Here is a 19,419-nt window from a genome sequence, read left to right on the forward strand (position 1 = left end):
TGGGTAAAAATCAAGGACAAGACCAAAAAGGGACACATCTACCAAGTAAAAAGCACCATAACACTGACATGTTAGAGCCTTATTCATTCTGCTCAGCAAGGGTCCAAATGTGGCTGTGATGATAGGCAAAGGACTGTTTAAAAGACACTAGCATGAGAAAAAGGCAACAGCCCGGAAAAATCAATGGCATTTTAACTCAGGATAATGTAACAGGAGAGATGTCACAACACAGCACTTGTTCTTCTCTAACATTATCTGTTAAAATGAACCAGATTGTCTTATTCCTAGTCTTGGCCTAGAAATATTTTGCTTCATACTCAGGGATTTTCTTTGAGCAACCCATAAAATAAAGGAGATATCATCCACAGAATCATCTACTTTCTCAGGCAGACCAAACAGCCTCAGCATTTTATAGCAAACCTGGAAATGGTGGGACCAGAAATATAGACAAATAGTTCACTTAACTGTACAAACCAGAAAATGTGTGGACTGTGGCCCACATATCAAAAATGACAGATGGAAAGAGCGCTAGAGCTGTCATACGAAACACACTGGGTTTTATTTTACTTGTTCCAAAGAGTTCATCTTAAACATCTATTTATCTTCCTAACTGGTTACTAAACAGCATAAACTGGAATCAAGAGCACAATAAAGCCAAGTTATTGCGTAGTTAAATAAAGCAAGACTCTAAATCACAGAATACAGTAGACTGGCTGCAAAGATAATGAGTGAACAAAAACCAATGTGGATTTAGTTCAAAAGAAACAGAATTAAAAACTGCAGGTGTAAAATTTCTCCTAAAACTTAAGTAGGAACTTGAAATATAACCAAGGTATGATTAGCACAGAGTACATAAATGAGTCTTTTCTTCAGAACATGTAAATTAAAACTCAAACCTACATGCCATCCCAGATTGTTGGCATTTCACTGCAAAAGGAAGTAATTTTAAAAGAAATTTATAATAACTTCTCAAATCTAAGTGCACAGATCATCCTACCATTACTATTTTTGAAAGTATGGGCTGATTTTAGTAGATTAGGTACCTAATTTCCTCAGTGTGATCAGGTTCACACTATGGCTTGTCTTGATTTTTCAGCTTTCCCACTAAAAGTTCAGTATCAGTAAGCAGCTGCCATGAATGGGGAGAATCTGGTCTACTCTGCAAGTGTACTTTTGGCAAAGGAGGTTAGCTGAAGACAAACATCACTACACCTGCACAGTCAGATCCCAAGAAATACTCAAATTCTTCATGGTCACACACTGGAGAAATTTCAGCTTTTTCCACCCAGGAGGCCTTACTTCCTGGAAACATGACTTGGCCTCCTGACAGACTGACAGTTGCATTTTGCTCCTTGGTGCTGATGCCTGGATTAGCTCTCGAGAAACAAAATATATTTTCTGATCGCCTTGAACATTTCAAAAGATCACAGTATGCCCACTGATGGAAGGAAAACAACAGTTCTCAAGTTTAGCAGCTACCTACTGTGCACATTTTTATAGACTTTTAACGTAAGCCGATCGTGCAGTTTGGCTGTTGGTGTAACACAAGCCACTGCATTTTAGGGTTGTTAACACATCAAGCCTACTATTTAATTAATATAATTAATTCACAGCTTGGGAAGTTACCTTTGCTTCAATCTGCCTATAGCAAGAGACGCCATACACTGTGGTTCGATCCCCACATCTCGGTGGCAAATGGAAGAACACGGTATCTGTGAAAAAGAAAAGACTATTTTGTAAGTCACTAGCAATAGTTCTGTATATTTATTTTCAGCATCACTTATTTATAAGAGGTTTACTGCTGAAAATACTGGCACGCTTATTTTCTGAAACTTGGGGGGGGGGAAAAAAAAAGGAAAAAAGTCACATATAAACCTATGCCTGGACCCAAATTAGTTCTCAAATTGCAAGATGTTTTGTGGAAGAATCTCCAGCTGTGCTAATACAGATATTCTGAAAACAGCCTCATGTTTAGCCAAACCTGGCTCCTATAAGTCAGCTGATGGCTTCTCAGAAGCAGCTAGTGACAGCAGAGAAGCACTACTGAAACCTACAGGCATGCTACTTCCCCATCTCAGCATGAAGGAGCAAAGGCAAGGCACTATGAGTCAAGCTGCACAAGTGGAGACTGATGCCATTAAGAAGGTAAATGTAATCAAGACAGGAAAGAAAACCCCAACACCAAGGAGGACACACACAGCTGAAAGATCAGAGTAGCTGTTACCACTGCCAAGACAGACATCCATGCACTACCACTACTCTAACAAAAAGAATTTGTGAAACCCAGTCTTACAGAAAATAATTACTGTCTCTGTGCAAGCACACAATGAAAAATAAAATCTCTATAAAATATGACAAGAGAAAGACTTCCATGGCTTGAGATATACACACACACACCTACACACATGCACTTGCTACTACTCGAAGAAAGTTGCTAAATCCTAAGTAAAACAGAGGACAACTGTTCGCCTTTCAAAACATGAGTGAAATCTGCTTTGAAACAAACTATTAATTTTTTGTTTGCTTCATAGTAACAAAATGAACAGGAGAGACACAGGTAAGTGCAGCTGCACTTGCTTTTCCTAGCTTTGAATGTACCCTACTTCTCATTATGTATTTAACAATGCAGAAATTCTACAAAAATTGTGACCCAGAGTGAGAGAAACTCTTAATTGCTGCTAGGAAGGGGATTATTTTGCTAAGACTTTCTTTGCTTCCAAACAAGGTCTTCAGAAGCTGAAGAATTAGGAAGATAAGTACACAAAGATTAAAAAAAAAATCTTATTAAAATTAGTGTTAAAGGGTTTCTGTGATTTTTCTCTTTAAAGTGACTTCCTTGTTCACTGCTCTGTAGAAAAAAAGATGAAAACAACTGAACAAGAATATAAATGTCACAGTGATGAACAATACCACTGCCAAATAAACAAAGAAATAAAAGCAATATTAAACAAAATAAAAACTGCAGTGAACTTGCTGGTAACTATATGACAAAGGGATATTTCTATCTTCATTCTGCTGACAAATACACTAAAGCTCATGTCATTCTCCTGGCATGAAAAAAATCATAATTACGACATACATCACAAAGCTGCATTTCAGAATTTTATTTTTCCCCTCACATCAAAACTGGAGTAGGCTTTACCTCAAGAGTTTATTCACCCTTCAAAGAACTTCTGAGAAAGCTGGCAGCCTTGCTTTGTGCTAGTACTATACACAATTGATATGCAACCCTTTAGTTTTTATTGACATCTGATTTCTTGATATAGGAGGTACATCTGTATGATCTACTTTTACGTTAAATTTTGAAGTAATGTATCATTGGCAATGTATTTTGCAACTTAAACAAAAAGTGCAGGAAGTCTAATAGTAAAAGGAATCATTGATCAGCTCTCCAGGTATCAGGATTTTCCTTTGGGTTACAGTAGAAGCAGTGCATACAGCTTTTCTCTCTCGCTTCTTACCTTCCTGATAGTTGTGAGCGCCATCAGGTAAGGCAAGAAATGGCAAGTACTTCCATTCCTCTGGTAAACTGTGACTGTCATGTCCTTCTCCAGGCTTTAGGGGAGGATAGGAAAATTCAACCTAAACAAACAAATGAAAACAGAGGGGAGGAAAAGAGAGAATACATTAGTTACCAAACAAGCAAGCCTCTGTGATTCAGTCTAGCACCTTTTCTTTACCAATGGTATGAAACAAAGCTTTTCTTCCAACTAGCATTCCTTGTCTCTTCCTTCAAAGCACCCACAGACTGACTCATTTGGTCCAGCTGACAGGCCCCAAGCAGATTTGGCTTCTACAGCGCTTCCACCCAGCCTAATTCCTTTTCCTCAAGAGAAATGAAAAAGATTTTCAAGCAGAAAACATCATCCAGGAGCTGAATACCTTCTTCCTTGTGTGCACAGAGGTAGCAGCACATTGCCACACCCACAACGTCAACAGGGGTCATTGCTGGTGCACACACATCCTGACATCAGATTTGACTTCTCAGCCCCTCAAGTGCTCGTGACTAGGCAACACTAACATATGCAAGTCTCTATTTTACCCTACAGGATGTTGAATAGTCTCAGAAACTACAATATCAGCAAAGCACTGCTTTAATGTATTTTTATGTCCCTGACTGCAATGCGTTCTGCACACTGGCCTAAAGTACCTCCTTCTCCTTTCCCCAAGAAATACCACTTTCCAATTTCACCTTTCATTTATTTGCTATTTACCTGGTTTTCCTAGAAACAGGAACAACCTTTCCATTCCTTGCACTACACTACATGTCTAATACAGATCCTCACAACCAGCATCTTTACAGTACATTCTTCTATTCCTATGGATACCCCTCTGGGATTCCAGCCATGGTATTTCTTAAATTGCTGAAAGAAATCTAAACACAGATTTATCAGTAAAAGAAATAGTTTATTGATACTGCAACTCCTCTTCAAGGACACTTAGTTATAAAATAGTGAGTTGTAAATCTATACACAGAAGTTTTCCAGGTATGTATACATGGAAAATAAAAAAGCATGACAAAGCAAGCATACAGATAATCTCAACATTTGATGGATACTAAAATAATAATTATTATAAAAAAAAAAAAGGAGAAAAAACCTGTAAAGGGTGACCATACCAAAGAAGAAATAGGAAATAAGAAAAGTGAAATTCTTCACTTTAACACACGGTGTCACTCTGTCTGCAACCGTTAACACCTTAAGAAAAAAGCACATCGGACAAGAAAACATCACCAAGAAATCAGTCTTGCTATTTGCTGTATTAATTTCAAGTTTTCCTATTCCTTGCTATGGTGTGTTGACCCTGGCTGGACACCAGGTTCCCACCAAAGCTGTTCTATCACTCCCCTCCTCAGCTGGGCAGGGGAGAGAAAATAACAATGCAGGGTTCATAGATCAAGATAAGGGTAGGAGGAATCACTCAGCAATTATTGTCATAAGAAAAACAGACCTGACTTGGGGAAGTTAGTTTTTTACCAATAAAATCCAAGTAGGATAATAAGAAATGAACCCAAATCTTGAAAACACCTTCTCCCCACCCCGAGGTAGGTTAAGTCCTTCTTGGACTTAACTTTAGTCCCAATTCTCTACCTTCTCCCCCCAGCAGTGCAGGGGCACAGGAAGGGGGTCTGTGGTCAGATCATCACACATTGTCTCTGCTGCTGTTTCTTCCTTAGGGAGAGGTCTCCTTCCCCTGCTCCAACATGGGGTCCCTCCCACGGCAGACTGTTCCATGAACTTCTCCAATGTGAGTCCTTCCTGCAGGCTGCAGTTCTTCTTCATGAACTGCTACAGTGTGGGTCCCTTCCTCAGGGTGCAGTCCTCCAGGAACAGACTCCATCATGGAGTCCTGCCAGGAGCCTATTCCAGGATAGGCTTCCCATGGGGTCACAGCCGCCCCTGGACTTTCAACTGCTCTGGTGTCCAGTTGTCTACGGGCTGCAGGTGGATTTCTGCTCCCCCGTGGACCTCCACGGACTGCAGGGGCACAGCTGCCTCACTGTGGTCTTCACCACGGGCTGCAAGGGAATCACTGCTCTGCACCTGGAGCACCTCCTCCCCCTCCTTCTCCACTGACCTTGGTGTATGCAGGGATGTTTCTCTCACATACTCTCACTCCTCTATTCTCTGGTTGCAATTTGCTTCTGTGCAATAACTTACTTTCCTTCTTAAATACACTATCCCAGAGGTGCTACCACCACCCATGATGGCCTGGGCCCTGGCCAGCGGCAGGTCTGTCTTGGTTCTGTCAGACATGGGGAAGCTTTGGGCAGCTACTCACAGAATCCACCCCTGTAGCTCCCCTGATACCAAAACCTGGCCATGCCAGCCCAATACACTTGTGTTATAAAAGAATGCTTGAAAATATCCACAAAAAGATAAAAGGTCTGGTGAAAGAACAAAGTCCTGAGCTAAAGGTAAGTAATCCACAAAGACCAATTAGACAACAGAGTAGAAAAAAAGGCATGCAATAGAAAAAGGATTAATTTTGGAAAGGGAAGGAAGAAAAAATCCAGACCTGGACTTGTAGTTAGCTATCAAGAATCCACAGTCTTTTAAATAAAATATGCCATTAAGCAAAACAGAAGAGCATCTGACTTTCAAATGAGAGACAAACTGGAAGTAGCATCCATACAAGGAGCAGAGAAACTGTCTGCCATTTAGTACACACATACATCCTGAGAATTCCCTACTCTTTTCAAATCACAGATTATAAGAAAATTAAAATGCTTGAAGCTTCATGAAAATGTCTACAACACCATACCATTTGCTGCTGTTCAGACTCAAACTGCCTGGCTGAAAACACTGTTTGCATATTTATTACTGGACTCTCACAGGAGGAACAACTTTAGCAGTAAATAAAGCACAGTTCCTAAGTTTTAAAACATAGTCAAGGAGCATTTACACTCATGTTCTCTATTAGGTATTTTATTTCACTGCATGGCCAACAGAGAGGGATTCAGATTTGTCCTCTGCAGGAGCTTCTTCCCTTTTAATACAGAGGAAACCCTGAGTCCCTTAGATTCTAGTAAATACCTTCAAAGCATCATTCCTGACAGGGAAATACTATAAGTAAGGATCTAAGACATCATTGTTTTCAAGCACTTACAGAACTACAATTGTATTTTGCATTCCAGACAAAATAACGAATTAGAAGACAAATTTAAAAGAAAGAAGAGTAGGACAAGTTAAGCTATATGAAAAACATGTATTCACTAAGGAATATTCCCTTTTGAAGTCCAGAATAAAGGCGAGACATGTGGCTCCTGTGTTCTTTTGACAGTGTGAAATTTGCTGAAGAACTACTTTGTTCTAGCTCACAATATGCTATCAACACCTCAGCTGCTATCAGATAATCCCAGGAACAGGGATTTCTGCAGGCTCTGTCTGTTCCAAATTCAACAAACTGAACAGGCATTAGTGATACCAATGATAATCTTGTTTTCAATTAGTCTGCTTCTTGCAAAAATGTGTTTTAACAAATTTCTGTATGCATGTGTGTGTATAAGGAAGAAGATTACAAAGCTCAATCATATTTAAGATTGCTTAAGTGACCCTAAATAATGTATTTTACAGATATACTTTATGATAGTCCTGATTTACATTATGACACACTATTCCTCCTCCTCCCCAAGAGGATCCATGTATGAAGTACACTGGTTTCTACGGAGGAATCACATTTGTGTAGTTTAACAGATTGCTGCTTGTAGAAGTACTGCTGAAAGGAGCAGGAAAAAGGACAATCCAACAGCAAGGAGAGCATGCAATGCCCTGGAAGACTTTCTTCCATCCCTCCTCCAACTTAGGAGTTCTCAGTGATGAGAAAGCTTGACTTTTTGAAATTCAATGAGTAGCCACTGCAGGTGGGATTCATGTCAGCTGAGGCAGTTTTCCTAAGCATTCTGCATATCCAGAGAAAATAGACACCTGCAAAGGATGATTCATCTGATATGTTCCTTTCCATCATCTCTGAAGAGAGGTAGCTCAGGCTTCTAGGTCTAACTTGCAGAGTGAATTAATGTACATGAAACTCACTCTAACTGTTCCCCCCATCCTCTAGATGTTCTGCTTGATTTCTACAGCTCAGTTTGCAGATTTGCATCAATTGCAGTTAGGAATCCTTTGCACAGAAGGAAATCACTATTTCAAAACCAAGGTATTGTAAGAATATTGAGTAGCCTTAAAAAAAACCCCAAAAACAAAACCAGCTGAAATGTCCCATTTCTTGAAAATCTTGAAACTGAGCAGCACACATGTACACAGGTGATATCAATAGAGGGACAGAGAATCTCAGTTCTATCATTTCTGAGGTCCTGAACAACTTGAGTCTAAGAACCTTCTCTCAGCCTGTGTGTGCAAGCTGTACAGTGTGGTGTTCCTAGGGAAGGTAACTTAAGTTATTTTCTTCTCCCCTTCCACCTTAAACCCAAGACAAACCATGACAGGGGGATAGGACTACTGAAGAAACCTGTCTCACACCTTTTTTCCCCCCTCTTCACAGAATGAAGAAAGAGGAGCTCATTTTTTCTATTCAAATATAATGGCTTTTTATGTAACTCCACGTGTACATGCACGTGCATGCATAAAAATGCACTTCAATTTCCCTGTTTGTCATTAATATATGTGTACATTACAAAAACGCCTGCAAATAAGAGAAACAAAATCTTTCAATAAAGCTCAGTAGTCAAGAGGAACAAAGAAATACATGCAAGTTTTCAGAGCTGACTGCCGAATTTTACAGTTCTTTGCCTCCTCAATTGAATTAAACAAGACTCCTCAACAAATGAAATTCAAATTCAAAGCTAAACTCCCCAGAAATTTCAAAATAAACTACATAAAACATGAACTAGTATCTCCACACATTTCTTACTCTTCCAAGTGTCATGGATATTCATTCCAGCTGGAAATATTGCTCACACCTGTCAAGGGGTTTTGATGGCAATGCTTTCTGCCTGCTCAGACTGTCATGTTTTGCAAGCAGACAGCTCCTGATGGATTTCAGAGCTAAAATCAATACAGAATATTGTCTTGGGATCTAGGGGAGAAACAAAATAGACAAAATACTTAAACTGTTGTGAATTACCAACTTCAAATATTATTTTAAAAAAACTCCCTAAACTGAAGTACAACTGAACTTCTGAAGCTGACATTTTTTATTTTTCTGTAATTCTTCTGCATTAACTAACCTTTTATATGCAGTTTGTATTGAATCTATCTGGTTTGGATATAAAGCACCTACAGACACTCAGTCCTATCTTGTTTGTGGAAAAAAAAATTAAAAAAAGTACCAGGCAACCTGTTAAATTACTACACATTCATTAACACATAGCAAGAAAAGATGAGTGCAGGTAAGGAAAAATGTATTTCACTTCCTACATTTAGGGACAAACATGATAGCTTTTTTTTAAGAAAAATGCATTGACATTGTCTTCTACTAAATTCCAAGTACAAAATCAAAAGAGAGGTTAAAGAAGAACGCTGACAAAAGAGAAATTTCCAAAATATACATGTATGTCCACCTAAACTCTCACTCTCAAGTACCGGATGCGTAGTTGGCATTAATTTTTGGTGAACTTTATACTCAGGTAAGATTGTTCTCAATGAAAAGAGTTTAAGTGTTAGCAATCACAGTAAGAATAAAATCCTCAGTGAACACTAAACAGTGATAATTTAAAATGTGCTGGTAAGTCAGTATAACCTCCCCATCCTCCCCACTTCATCTACTATCACATGTTCAAAATACTCCACTTACAAGTGGAGTGACTCTTACACAGAACAGTCACAATATAAACTCACTTGCTACGTTCTTATTTAGAAAATCTTTTCCCTTTATAAATCATTACAACACATTTAATATCAAGGACACCAACCCTTCCATATGTTGAGTACTGAGTTTAACACTGAGCAGCAGTAATCAAAAAAATCCAATAGATTAAAATTACACCTTAAACTTGAGACCTCTTTTCATACAAGTCAGTATTTGTTTTTCAGTTGAAATAGAGATTTCTAAAATCAGTTTTCTTGATTTATTAGTCCTAGCATAGCAAGACCCAGAGAAGACCAGCACACCAATGATTTTATCTGAATTACCATAACAACCGCAGTACACAGCCAAATGAAAATCTAAGAGCATTGTTTGTCTTTCAGCATTGAGAACAATTTATTATTTAAATAATAATTTAGTCAGACTTAAATGAAAAACCTTGCCCATTGTTGCATGGCAGAATCAATAGATCAGGACCTACAAGTTTAAGAGCCCATCCACCTAACAATGCCTATGCAGTAATATGACCTCTAACAGCAGATTTTTAATATGTTATGCATTTATATAAATATTATTATTTGTATCAACTATGTATAACATGCATGTATATTAATATAAATATATATATGAAGAATAGATATTATACAAATTTATATATATAAATATATTTAAAAATCCACTACACACACACAGTAACTGAAATAAATCCTTGTATTACAAAGAGGCAGAGCACAGTCTTTTCTATCCTTTCAGTTACTGAAGCTGGAACTTCCTCACGTTCCCAATATTGCTAAAGCTTTAGAGTGGCCACTTACACAAGTTCTAAGACACCATTAGTATGGCTACAGATGCACAGTATAACCATTCAAGTTTTCTTCAAAAACTCTGACTGGATCAGTAAAGCTCTGACTCTTACTTAGACCCTTAAAAGATAAAACAACCTGAAACACCAAAACCTTTGTTTTTGAAGTCACACTAGTGTGCATTCTACACACTCTTTCCAGTTGCTTAACACTTTACTTTTACAGTCATACAGTTCAAGTCCTACATAAAATCTGTGCTTTGGAACTTTGACTCCTATCAATCTCTTCAGTAAGAATGTAAATAACAACACAAAAACCACCCCACACTCCTCCCAGAAAATGAACATAATATTACCGCAACCATTCCAGCCAAGGGGAGTTGCTCTGTGCCATCAAGAGAGGACTTTGTGCTGTTACAGAAAGCAAGTTAGAATTCATACAGGATGAACCCTTGAGAAGGCACAAGTTGTCAGAGAGAGCAAATTCCTTGATGAAACAAGTGAGGGCACCCTTAGCTCTACCCCTGACAGATGTCTGCCCAGCACAGCAGCCAGTATAGACTGGGGTCAGCAGCAGCCAGTTTTTCACCCACACAACCTGCTGTACCCACTGGCTCTTAATGAACACACCCAGCTACAGGGACTGGTGGCACTTCCTCTCCCCAGGGACAGCACCCACACCTCAGCACCCACAAGACTCAGATGTGCATCCTTTCCTCAGCTCTGCTGCATGCCCAGGTTCCCACTAGAAGCTGGCAACAAGCTAACAAATGGTACAGTGAAACCAGTATTCCCTGGGAAAATGGAGGACCAGGACAGCAGGCATGCTTTGAAGCACTTATACTCATCAGTTTAGAAACAGCCATTGTGTGTAATTCATACAGCATCTACTGCTGAACTGGTGCAGTCCAAGCAACCCATCACCTTGTCTTACGAGCCAACAAGCCGCAAGGCTCTTCACCACGGATGTCTGTCGGGCACAGAATGGCTCTTAGTGAATTTGTTCCTTCCTTACAAGTTTTAACATCAGATTTACTCCTGAGAATGAGCAAATCTGGCTCACTATCAAGTATGAGGCTGAGAAGCTACGTAAACACAGTAACAAAATGAAGTACAGAACATACTCTGCCCTGGGTAACCCCCAGGAAGCAGGCAGCCCCACATCCTGCCCCGCAGCATGTTGGAGCAGGCAAGGAACTTGCTTTTAAATCTTGCATCCACAACTTTCTGAGAGAGCTTTTAGAAACAGCATTCTGCTTAGGTGTATTAATTCAGCATCACATACAAGCTACGAGATGGATTGCCAAAATTAGGCACATATTGTCAAATAAGGCAATATTAGGACAGGGAACACAAAGTCGAGCCTTGCAAGTTCCAGTATGCTCTGGTTGGAATGACCTCTGTTGGGTGACTGTGCAGCTTTGAACCTCCCTCTATTCTGTATGTATGTAAATTACACTGCCACCTTTATACAGGTGCTGAGAGCTCAAGTTACAATTTGAAAACATTCTGAAACAGGCAGATGAAAGGTGCAGCAGAAGTTCAGAAATACCTATTTTACTGATTTACCATTCATTTATTTACTAAAGAGAAAGGTCAAGATTGCTGCTGCAGAATGTTTAAATAACTACTCAGATGTTATGACATACAAAGAACAGACAGATCATAAGACAACAGTTAACTATGATGACTATGGGAAGCATTACATAACTGCAAATGGCTATTTAGGAACCTTCTCTGAACTCACAGATCACGGCAACTATGGAGAAAACACCCAGCATGGAACCCTTGAAAGAACTACTTTACTTCCTGGTTGGGGCTTCACAGAAGCAATTGCAAGATTATCAAAGCATAGGGCTCTTTCAAGCTCGAAAAACTAATCAAAGAAATGAAACAAAGAAATAAAGAAAAATCAACCATACCTGGGAGTTCTTGAACAATGAACACTAAATACCAAGTTAGTGGATGACACAGACATGCAAAAAGTGGAACTCATCATTAACTCTACACAAGAGATCAGAATCAGTGGCACTGTTGACAGAAGTACGTGTACTCTCCAATGTGTTGTGTATTTAAAATGATCAGCATCCCGTGCCAGTTAGTATCTCTAATAAAACCTAGAAGCTTCTTTCAAAGTTACCACCTGTTGAACGTAATCAAATCCATGTATTTTAGACAAAAGACTAATCTTTGTATATGCTATGATTAATTTCATCTGGAGATTTCATGCTCATAGCAGTCTTTTAAAGTGCTTTAATGTTGTTACAAGAAGGGAACAAAACCAAAGGAATTGTGCTAATCTTTACAGGTTATCATCAACAGAAGCAGGAACAAAGCACTTTTGCTTGATTCCAGCCTAGTTCCTTTTCAAGTTATTTTTGTTTCTGTTGTTCCTTTAACAGGATTTTGTGTAATCACTAGACAAGATTACCTACTGCATAAAACCTACCTACCGTGCTCCTCCAAAACAAAGACACAAGAACTGTAGAGACAAAAAAGCATACACTTCACTTCTATGTTTAAACACACCTAACAGAATGACAACAACTACTAGGGTAACAAATATAAAAAAAGGAGAAGAAAGTAATTCTTCAGTAAATCAGAACCTTAGAAGAAAGACAGCAAGCAAAACGGGGACTGAGACAAGCTAGAAGTGTTCCCCTGAATTTTTCTGCCTGCAGAATCTACTGAAGAGAACGACTTCAGTATTTCCCTCTCAAAAAGAAGCACTACAATCAAGGGCACAGGAGATCTGGAAATGTAGGCAGCTCTCGAAAGCATTGATAAAAAGTGCAGACTGACCTCGCTCCTTCCTTAGACATCTCCTAATTCTGCAAAGTCAAGCCTAACTTGCCAACATTTCTGCTTGAAGACACAGGCTCCCTAGACATAAGTAAAAAGAGTCATACACTGCTCAAGCCATGTTACGTGCTGATTTCTGCATATTGTAATAAGCACCACCTTCCAGAGCTCAAGTACTGGAAGCTCTCAGAAGACAAGGAGCACATACACAACTCAGTAAAGGAAGAAGTCTTAAAGGGCATTCTTACCTCTCAGGTCATATTCAGGCTCTCCTCTTAAACTGGGTATCAGCTGTGTGATTCCTGCTTTTAGATTTCCTTCGCATGCCAGAAAGAAAACCTTTGTTCAGGCAAGAAGGGGGGACTGATCTTCGAGCACAGCCCATACAAAACCAGTCCCGCAGAGACAAGCAATTCAGACAGTGTTTTGGAGAAAGCAAACATCACACATTAAAAAGTTCAAGTACCTTGAAGATCCTTAGGACAAACTTCAGGATTCCAGGGGAATATGCCTTTCAGTATTTACAATAATCCACTCCCATAGCTGTGGGAGTTTCAAATGTCATTCTCCACAGGAGTACACAGAAGTAGGTCAAGGTACGCTGCCGTTAATTTACAGATCAAGGATCCCAAGCAAACAAAAGTGACTGGCAGTGTGAGCGGCCCAGGACACACACAGTAATTCTTCACTTTCCCTACTACACAAGATGTAATTTTTTTTCACAACACAGTAAGAAATGTGTATGTTAAAGAAAGTCAAAAGCAACATGGAATAATTTCAAGCCCTTAGGAGGCTACATGAGACAATGGTCACCTGCTGCACAAGGTCAGCATCGATGTGCAGATCTGGTCAGGACACTGGGTGCAGAAAAGCTGTTCCTTGCCCCAAATGAAGTGAGATTATGTGTGGTCTGAGTGGTGTTGACACAGAGCCTGAGTTTACTCAGATACAATTAGCCTCAAAGCCTCATAGCATCAGTAGAAGGTGGGGATTGCTGTGGCAAGTCAGGCAGTACAGTAGCAAAGGGACCATGTACTTCCTCAGCAACCAGCCTGGGGATCACAGGGACTTGTGCCGAGCTCGTTTATCCACAAGCTTTTCCAGCTTTGTTGAATTTTTTCCTTCCTCTCCTTTGCAAATACATCAGTTCTCTTTTTAACTTTGCCTTCAAAATTAATTATTTCTGGAGTACTCGTGATATTTTAAGCCTTCCTACACCCTCAGAGACTACCATCTCTCTGCCTCCCCACGTAAATAAAGCTTGGAGACAGAGCTCAAACGAGGATCATGGTACACATGATCATTGCTGGAGAACTGCATCTAAGGACTTTCAGTCTTCTACCTTAACCATAAGCAAAGGTCTTTCCCCATATTTTTCAACACAATTTGCATCTGCTAGTCGAGCTCTGTTCAGTTTACATTTTGCTAAAGAACTCTATTCTAAGGTAGATAAGGACTTTCCACACCACTTGATGCTTTCAAAAATTAAAATGTAAGGAAAATTTAGTGCTTTATCACTCACTTGTAATGAAAGCATTTCACGATCCTGAAAAAAAAACCCACAACATTTTCCCTTTATTTGCTCTGAAATCACTAGTCACCCACTACTACAGTTCCTCAAAAACATTGAGGAATTTGTTATCAGCCACTCCAGAAGAAAGGCACAAACAGCCCTGAAATCCAAGTCTTATCACCCTATACCGAAGCAGGAGATCAACAGAACAAGAGCCAGGCAGCTGGACCAGTAACCTGTTCATAAGTTACTGGATCAGTAAGTAATGAGCTGAGAAGCTACAGATACTCCAGAACACATAACACGATTTCTGTAGCAGGTTTCCCCTGTTATCACTTTATGCCTCAATGCTTTTGTGCCTTCAGTCCTGTAGAGCCCTGTGAAGAGTGTAGAAACTCCTACCACACCAAAACCACGTGTTTTACATTAATGGACAAGAGCTGGAGAAACTACATATGAAGAAGGTCTGTGTTTGCTGTTCCTTTTTCCTGAGGCTATTCCTCTTATCCATAGCAAAGAGGGATCAAAAAAGCAATTTTCAATGTTTGTCACTTCATTTCAGGTGAATGAAAATCATGATCAAATGAATACTGCCCATGACCTCCACCCACTGCAGGACATTTACTACTTAATGACTCAGTGAGGAGGGTTCCCATAAGTCAGCCAGTCTGTACAAAGGCAAGAAACCAGTCACAGTGCCTGCCAATTGTCATTCCCTTCCTTAATGGACCTGTTGAAAGCATGTCAAATACTAGGTGGACCTAGCAGTTTGCAGCCAAGTTTCTCCTCCCATTTTCTGAGTGCTCTGCCATAACTCCCTCTAATCCTTGGCCAAGAGAGACAGTAACCAGCACTTTTTGAATATCTTGTTGGATTCGCAGTTCAATGAGGCCCAAAGAAGCAGGATGGCAACCCGAGCATGTAAACAAACAAAAGCCTGCAGCCTCTCCAAAAGCTTACTCCCTACTTGCTAGAGAAAACTCCTCCCAGTGTGTTCAGGGGTTTTAGTGCTGCTTTCAGACAGCACAAAGCCTTCATGACAGTGAATGGCAACCCCAAGCTTTTAACGATTTCCCAGGAAACTGCATCCCTGGACTAAATAATGTACACATGGTAAAACTTCACTGTCTCTTGCATTTCAGCAAAAAGACCCCCAGTAGAACAGAAGGCCCTTGGAAGGAGCATGGGGAACAATCATGACTCTGGTGTTCTCAATCTAAAGGCTCACAGAAACAGACAGATTCCCTGACTTTCCTTCTCTTTCAGAAAAAAATGCATATGGATTGGTTTTCAAGTCTATGGAAGGAAAAGATACATTTCCAAACTGTACATCAAGGTCTTTGCTCTGTAGGTTAAATGTTTTTTATCCTTTAAATTAACCAATAGGAAGAGCTGCACGTTTCAGGTAATGAAGCCTCAGAGGGAAAGTCAGCTAATGAAAGATCTAGCATCAAGAATCCTGTCAAAAATCCTAACTCAACATGCATTTCCTAGTAAGACCACAGAGAAAAAGAGATGGAAATAGAAACCGAAAGGAGCCTTCTCAGGCAAACTAGGTCAGTTCCTGTTAGGACAGGCAAGCTGGCTCTACGGTCTCTCTACCTAGAGCTCCCCACATTCACTCTAAATGATGCCCGCTTGAGCACTGCTGTGGACCTTTGCTTTTCTGCACCTCGTTTGGTTTCACTAGGCAGTCTGCAACACACACGCAGATGGTTTATACCCACTTGCTCTTGTGCCAACGCTGTCATTTAGATGAAAGGGTTGGTTTTTCCTCCTCATTTTTCGCTTTCCAAGAGTCTCTTGGAATACAGCTGCATGCAATGCATTGTTTCAATGAATACTTCAAAGACCATTATCAATACTTCAAAGGTTATTGTGAGCAGCCCTGTGGAGAAGGACTTGGGGATGATGGTTGATGAAAACCTCAACATAAGCCAGCAGTGTGCACTTGCAGTCCAGAAAGCTGACTGAATCCTGGGCTGCACCAAAAGGAGCATGGCCGGCAGGGCAAAGGAGGTGATTCTGCCTCTCTACTCTGCTCTCATGAGACCCCACCCAGAGTACTGCCTGCATACAGTTCTGATGCCCCCAGCATAAGCAGGACATGGAACTGTTGTAGCAAGTCCAGAGGAGGGCCACAAAGTTGACAAGGAGACTGGAGCACCTCCTCTACAAAGACAGGCTGAGAAAGTTGGGGCTGTTCAGGCTGGAGAAGAGAATGTTGCATGGAAATCTCACAGCAACCTTCCAGTATCTGAAGGGGGCCTACAGGGAAGCTGGAGAAGAACTCTTCATCAAGAATTGTAGTGACAGAACAAGGAGTAAATGGGTTCAAACTGAAGAGGAAAAATTGATGTTAGATACATGAAGAAATTCTTTTCTGTGAGGGTGGTGAGGCACTGGAACAGGCTGCCCAGAGAAGTTGTGGGTGCCCCATTCCTGGGAGTGTCCAAGGCCAGGCTGGATGGGGCTCTGAGCAACCTGGGCTAGTGGAAGGTGTCCCTGCCGCAGGAGGGCTGGAACTAGATGATCTTTAAGGTCCCTTACAACTCAAATCATTCTACGATTCTAGACACAACAACAAAAAAGAGAAGTCCCAGACTGCCACTTTCAAGACACTCTTTTCTAACCCCTTGCCAGTCTCCTCCTTGTGCCAGTGCACCTGTCTTCTGCAGCTGTCCACTTAACAGAATCTGTGAACCAACCTCAGAAGCAACCCACCAGAACAAGGCTTGCTTTTGGTCACCTCAGTTCCCCATTTCAGCTTACCATACAACTGCCTCTGCTCTCCAGTTGTGAAGAGGCAGGAGAGGAAAAGGGAAGAATGTTCCTCTATTCACAGAGGTGAATACAGCCTCTAAATCTATTTTGTTAGCCTACCTAGTCAAGCTCTACTATATTCTCAAATACAGGCAGCTCAAGGACTAGCTCATCCAATCCTGGAAGTGACACAGAGGATCCACATCCATTGTCCTGAAACGTGGATCAGAATTTGTATACATCAATAAACATATTATTACATGATAGGACTACATCCATTGTCACTCTTTTCGTCAAATCACATCACTTTTGTGACTTATCCTTGATCATATGTGGTCTCTTTTCTCTTCCAGAAGTTTTCTCATGTCAATTCCTAAGCTTATACTATTATTATCTATTCCTATTGCACTTCATCATACATCCCATTTCTATCATTCTAGCATTCCTTATCGTCCAGCTGTTGCACATTTCAGTCTTCCTTCATAATAGATTCCTCAAGTTTGCTCATCATACTTCAATTTTATCATGTAAACAATATCAGTCTTGAGAAACATCTCTTGCAAGCACCTTTCGAGCTAATAGTTCCTCTTCTGACTCAAATCTATTCTGCTTCCTCTTCTCCATGCTACACTTTACCCAAGTCCCAGCACTTACACTAATTCACCAGTATCTCCACCTTTAAAAAAATAATGTGATCCATTATCAAGTTTCTGGCAGATGAGAGTTACTCCGTTCCTTTCACAGATAAAAGAATTCAATCGCTTATTCTTACAAAAGATGCAGGTCAGTCAGGCACAATCTATCTTTAGCGAATGCACATAGGACTCAGTCTACTTAGTGTCATGTTATTAATTAATTCTTTCCTTCAAAAATTCTCTAGAGTCTTGCATACTACTGATGTCAAACTCATTAGGCCATAGCTGCGCAGCTCCCTGCCTCCAGTTCTTTCAGGAAACGTTTTCCATGGTTCAGTAACAAATCTGCTAAGTCAGAGGCAGAATATATTTAACATCAGATTTCTGGTTAGATTTCCCCTAGGAAGTCTGGCTGTTTGTGGTTCTACCAACTGTCATTCCATTCCTGCAGTTCTTCTTCCTGTGACACAGCTACCCTGTCCCCTTCCTAAATTGCCATCCTCTCCAACTTCTCCAGGTAATTTCTTGAGATACTTAGAGAAAACTTTGGTTCAGAGGTATTCTGACCCAATTTTTGACAACATCCCAAAACGTACTTATACAAACATTTTACTGGCAACAAAATAAAATTCACTGGTACTAATTTATAGTTTGGGGGGTTGTTTGTTTTCTTTTAGTTTGGGTTTCTTTTTCCTTGTTTTTCCTCTTTGCATCAAGACTGCCTAATGTACAAGAAAAGAAATATAGACCCCAAAAGGAGAACAGAAGCAACAAAAGCTATATCTGCTTTTGTCTCCAGCCTAGGCCTTTTCCAAGAGGGCAACAAGAAGCTGAGGGCAAAAACATTCTCTTCCTCCTACAGACACCCAGTTAACGCTCATCCGCTAACAGTCTTTGACAAGAAAGTCTTATAAATATCACAGACCTTGCATACTAGATGATCTAATTACTTCACAGGAACTGATCCTGTGAACATCCATATGTGAACAGCCCCCAAACACCCTGAGGAGAAAGGATGCATTACAAAATCATGTACATCTTTCAGAAATAGAGACTGAAGAACATATACTAGGAGTTACTGCACTACAGCCTCCGCTGGCATGAGGAATTGTTACACGTTTCCAGGCTACACTTGTTTTGTTTACTCAAGCATTAATTTCTTAGCTACCTTTCATAGAATGTGTTCGTGTTAGATCAAGAATAACCATCACATTCATTAGTGTTTTGGTAAAGACTAAGAATGCTCCATGGAAAAACACTAACTGGAAATCCAACATTATATCCATCTGCCCTTGTCACAGTAAAGCAATTGCACGTGCAGGCCAGATGGGCAACTGCATCTCCTGCTTCAAGGGCTAAGGAAAATAAGAGCATAAAATACCTGTGAAATACATAACATAAAATCCTTCTACCTTACAGGCCACATGAAGCAGTCAAGCATTTATGAAAGAGGGGATGAGACAAGCAATGAAAACTTAAATCCAGGGTGGACTTGTATACCCTGGGGCTGTTTGGTACAAGATGTATCTGTGAGCGCTCAGTGGCAGGAAGACAAGACGGTAGATTAAAACACCATTTGTTTGTTTGTTTGTTGTCTCAGAGCTGTCTGTCTGTGTGCATTAAGCACGCTCCCCGCAGTC

At 40.3% G+C, this 19,419-nt stretch overlaps 1 protein-coding gene across 1 annotated transcript in view; it reads right to left on the reverse strand.

The window, feature by feature from the left end:
- AVL9 (AVL9 cell migration associated) overlaps window positions 1-19,419 on the reverse strand; it is a 41,447-nt gene that overhangs the window by 21,520 nt on the left and 508 nt on the right. Inside the window, exons 2-3 of the mRNA XM_051789149.1 lie at window positions 3,462-3,582; window positions 1,627-1,712 (exon numbers count right to left, since the gene is read on the reverse strand). Coding sequence (XP_051645109.1) covers window positions 1,627-1,712; window positions 3,462-3,582 — 207 coding nt within the window. The remainder of the gene's footprint in view (window positions 1-1,626; window positions 1,713-3,461; window positions 3,583-19,419) is intronic.

The sequence above is a fragment of the Manacus candei genome, unplaced genomic scaffold (assembly GCF_025592945.1).
Source record: "Manacus candei isolate 608988 ecotype Guabito, Panama unplaced genomic scaffold, ASM2559294v1 h1tg000026l, whole genome shotgun sequence".
NCBI classification, from domain to species: domain Eukaryota; kingdom Metazoa; phylum Chordata; class Aves; order Passeriformes; family Pipridae; genus Manacus; species Manacus candei.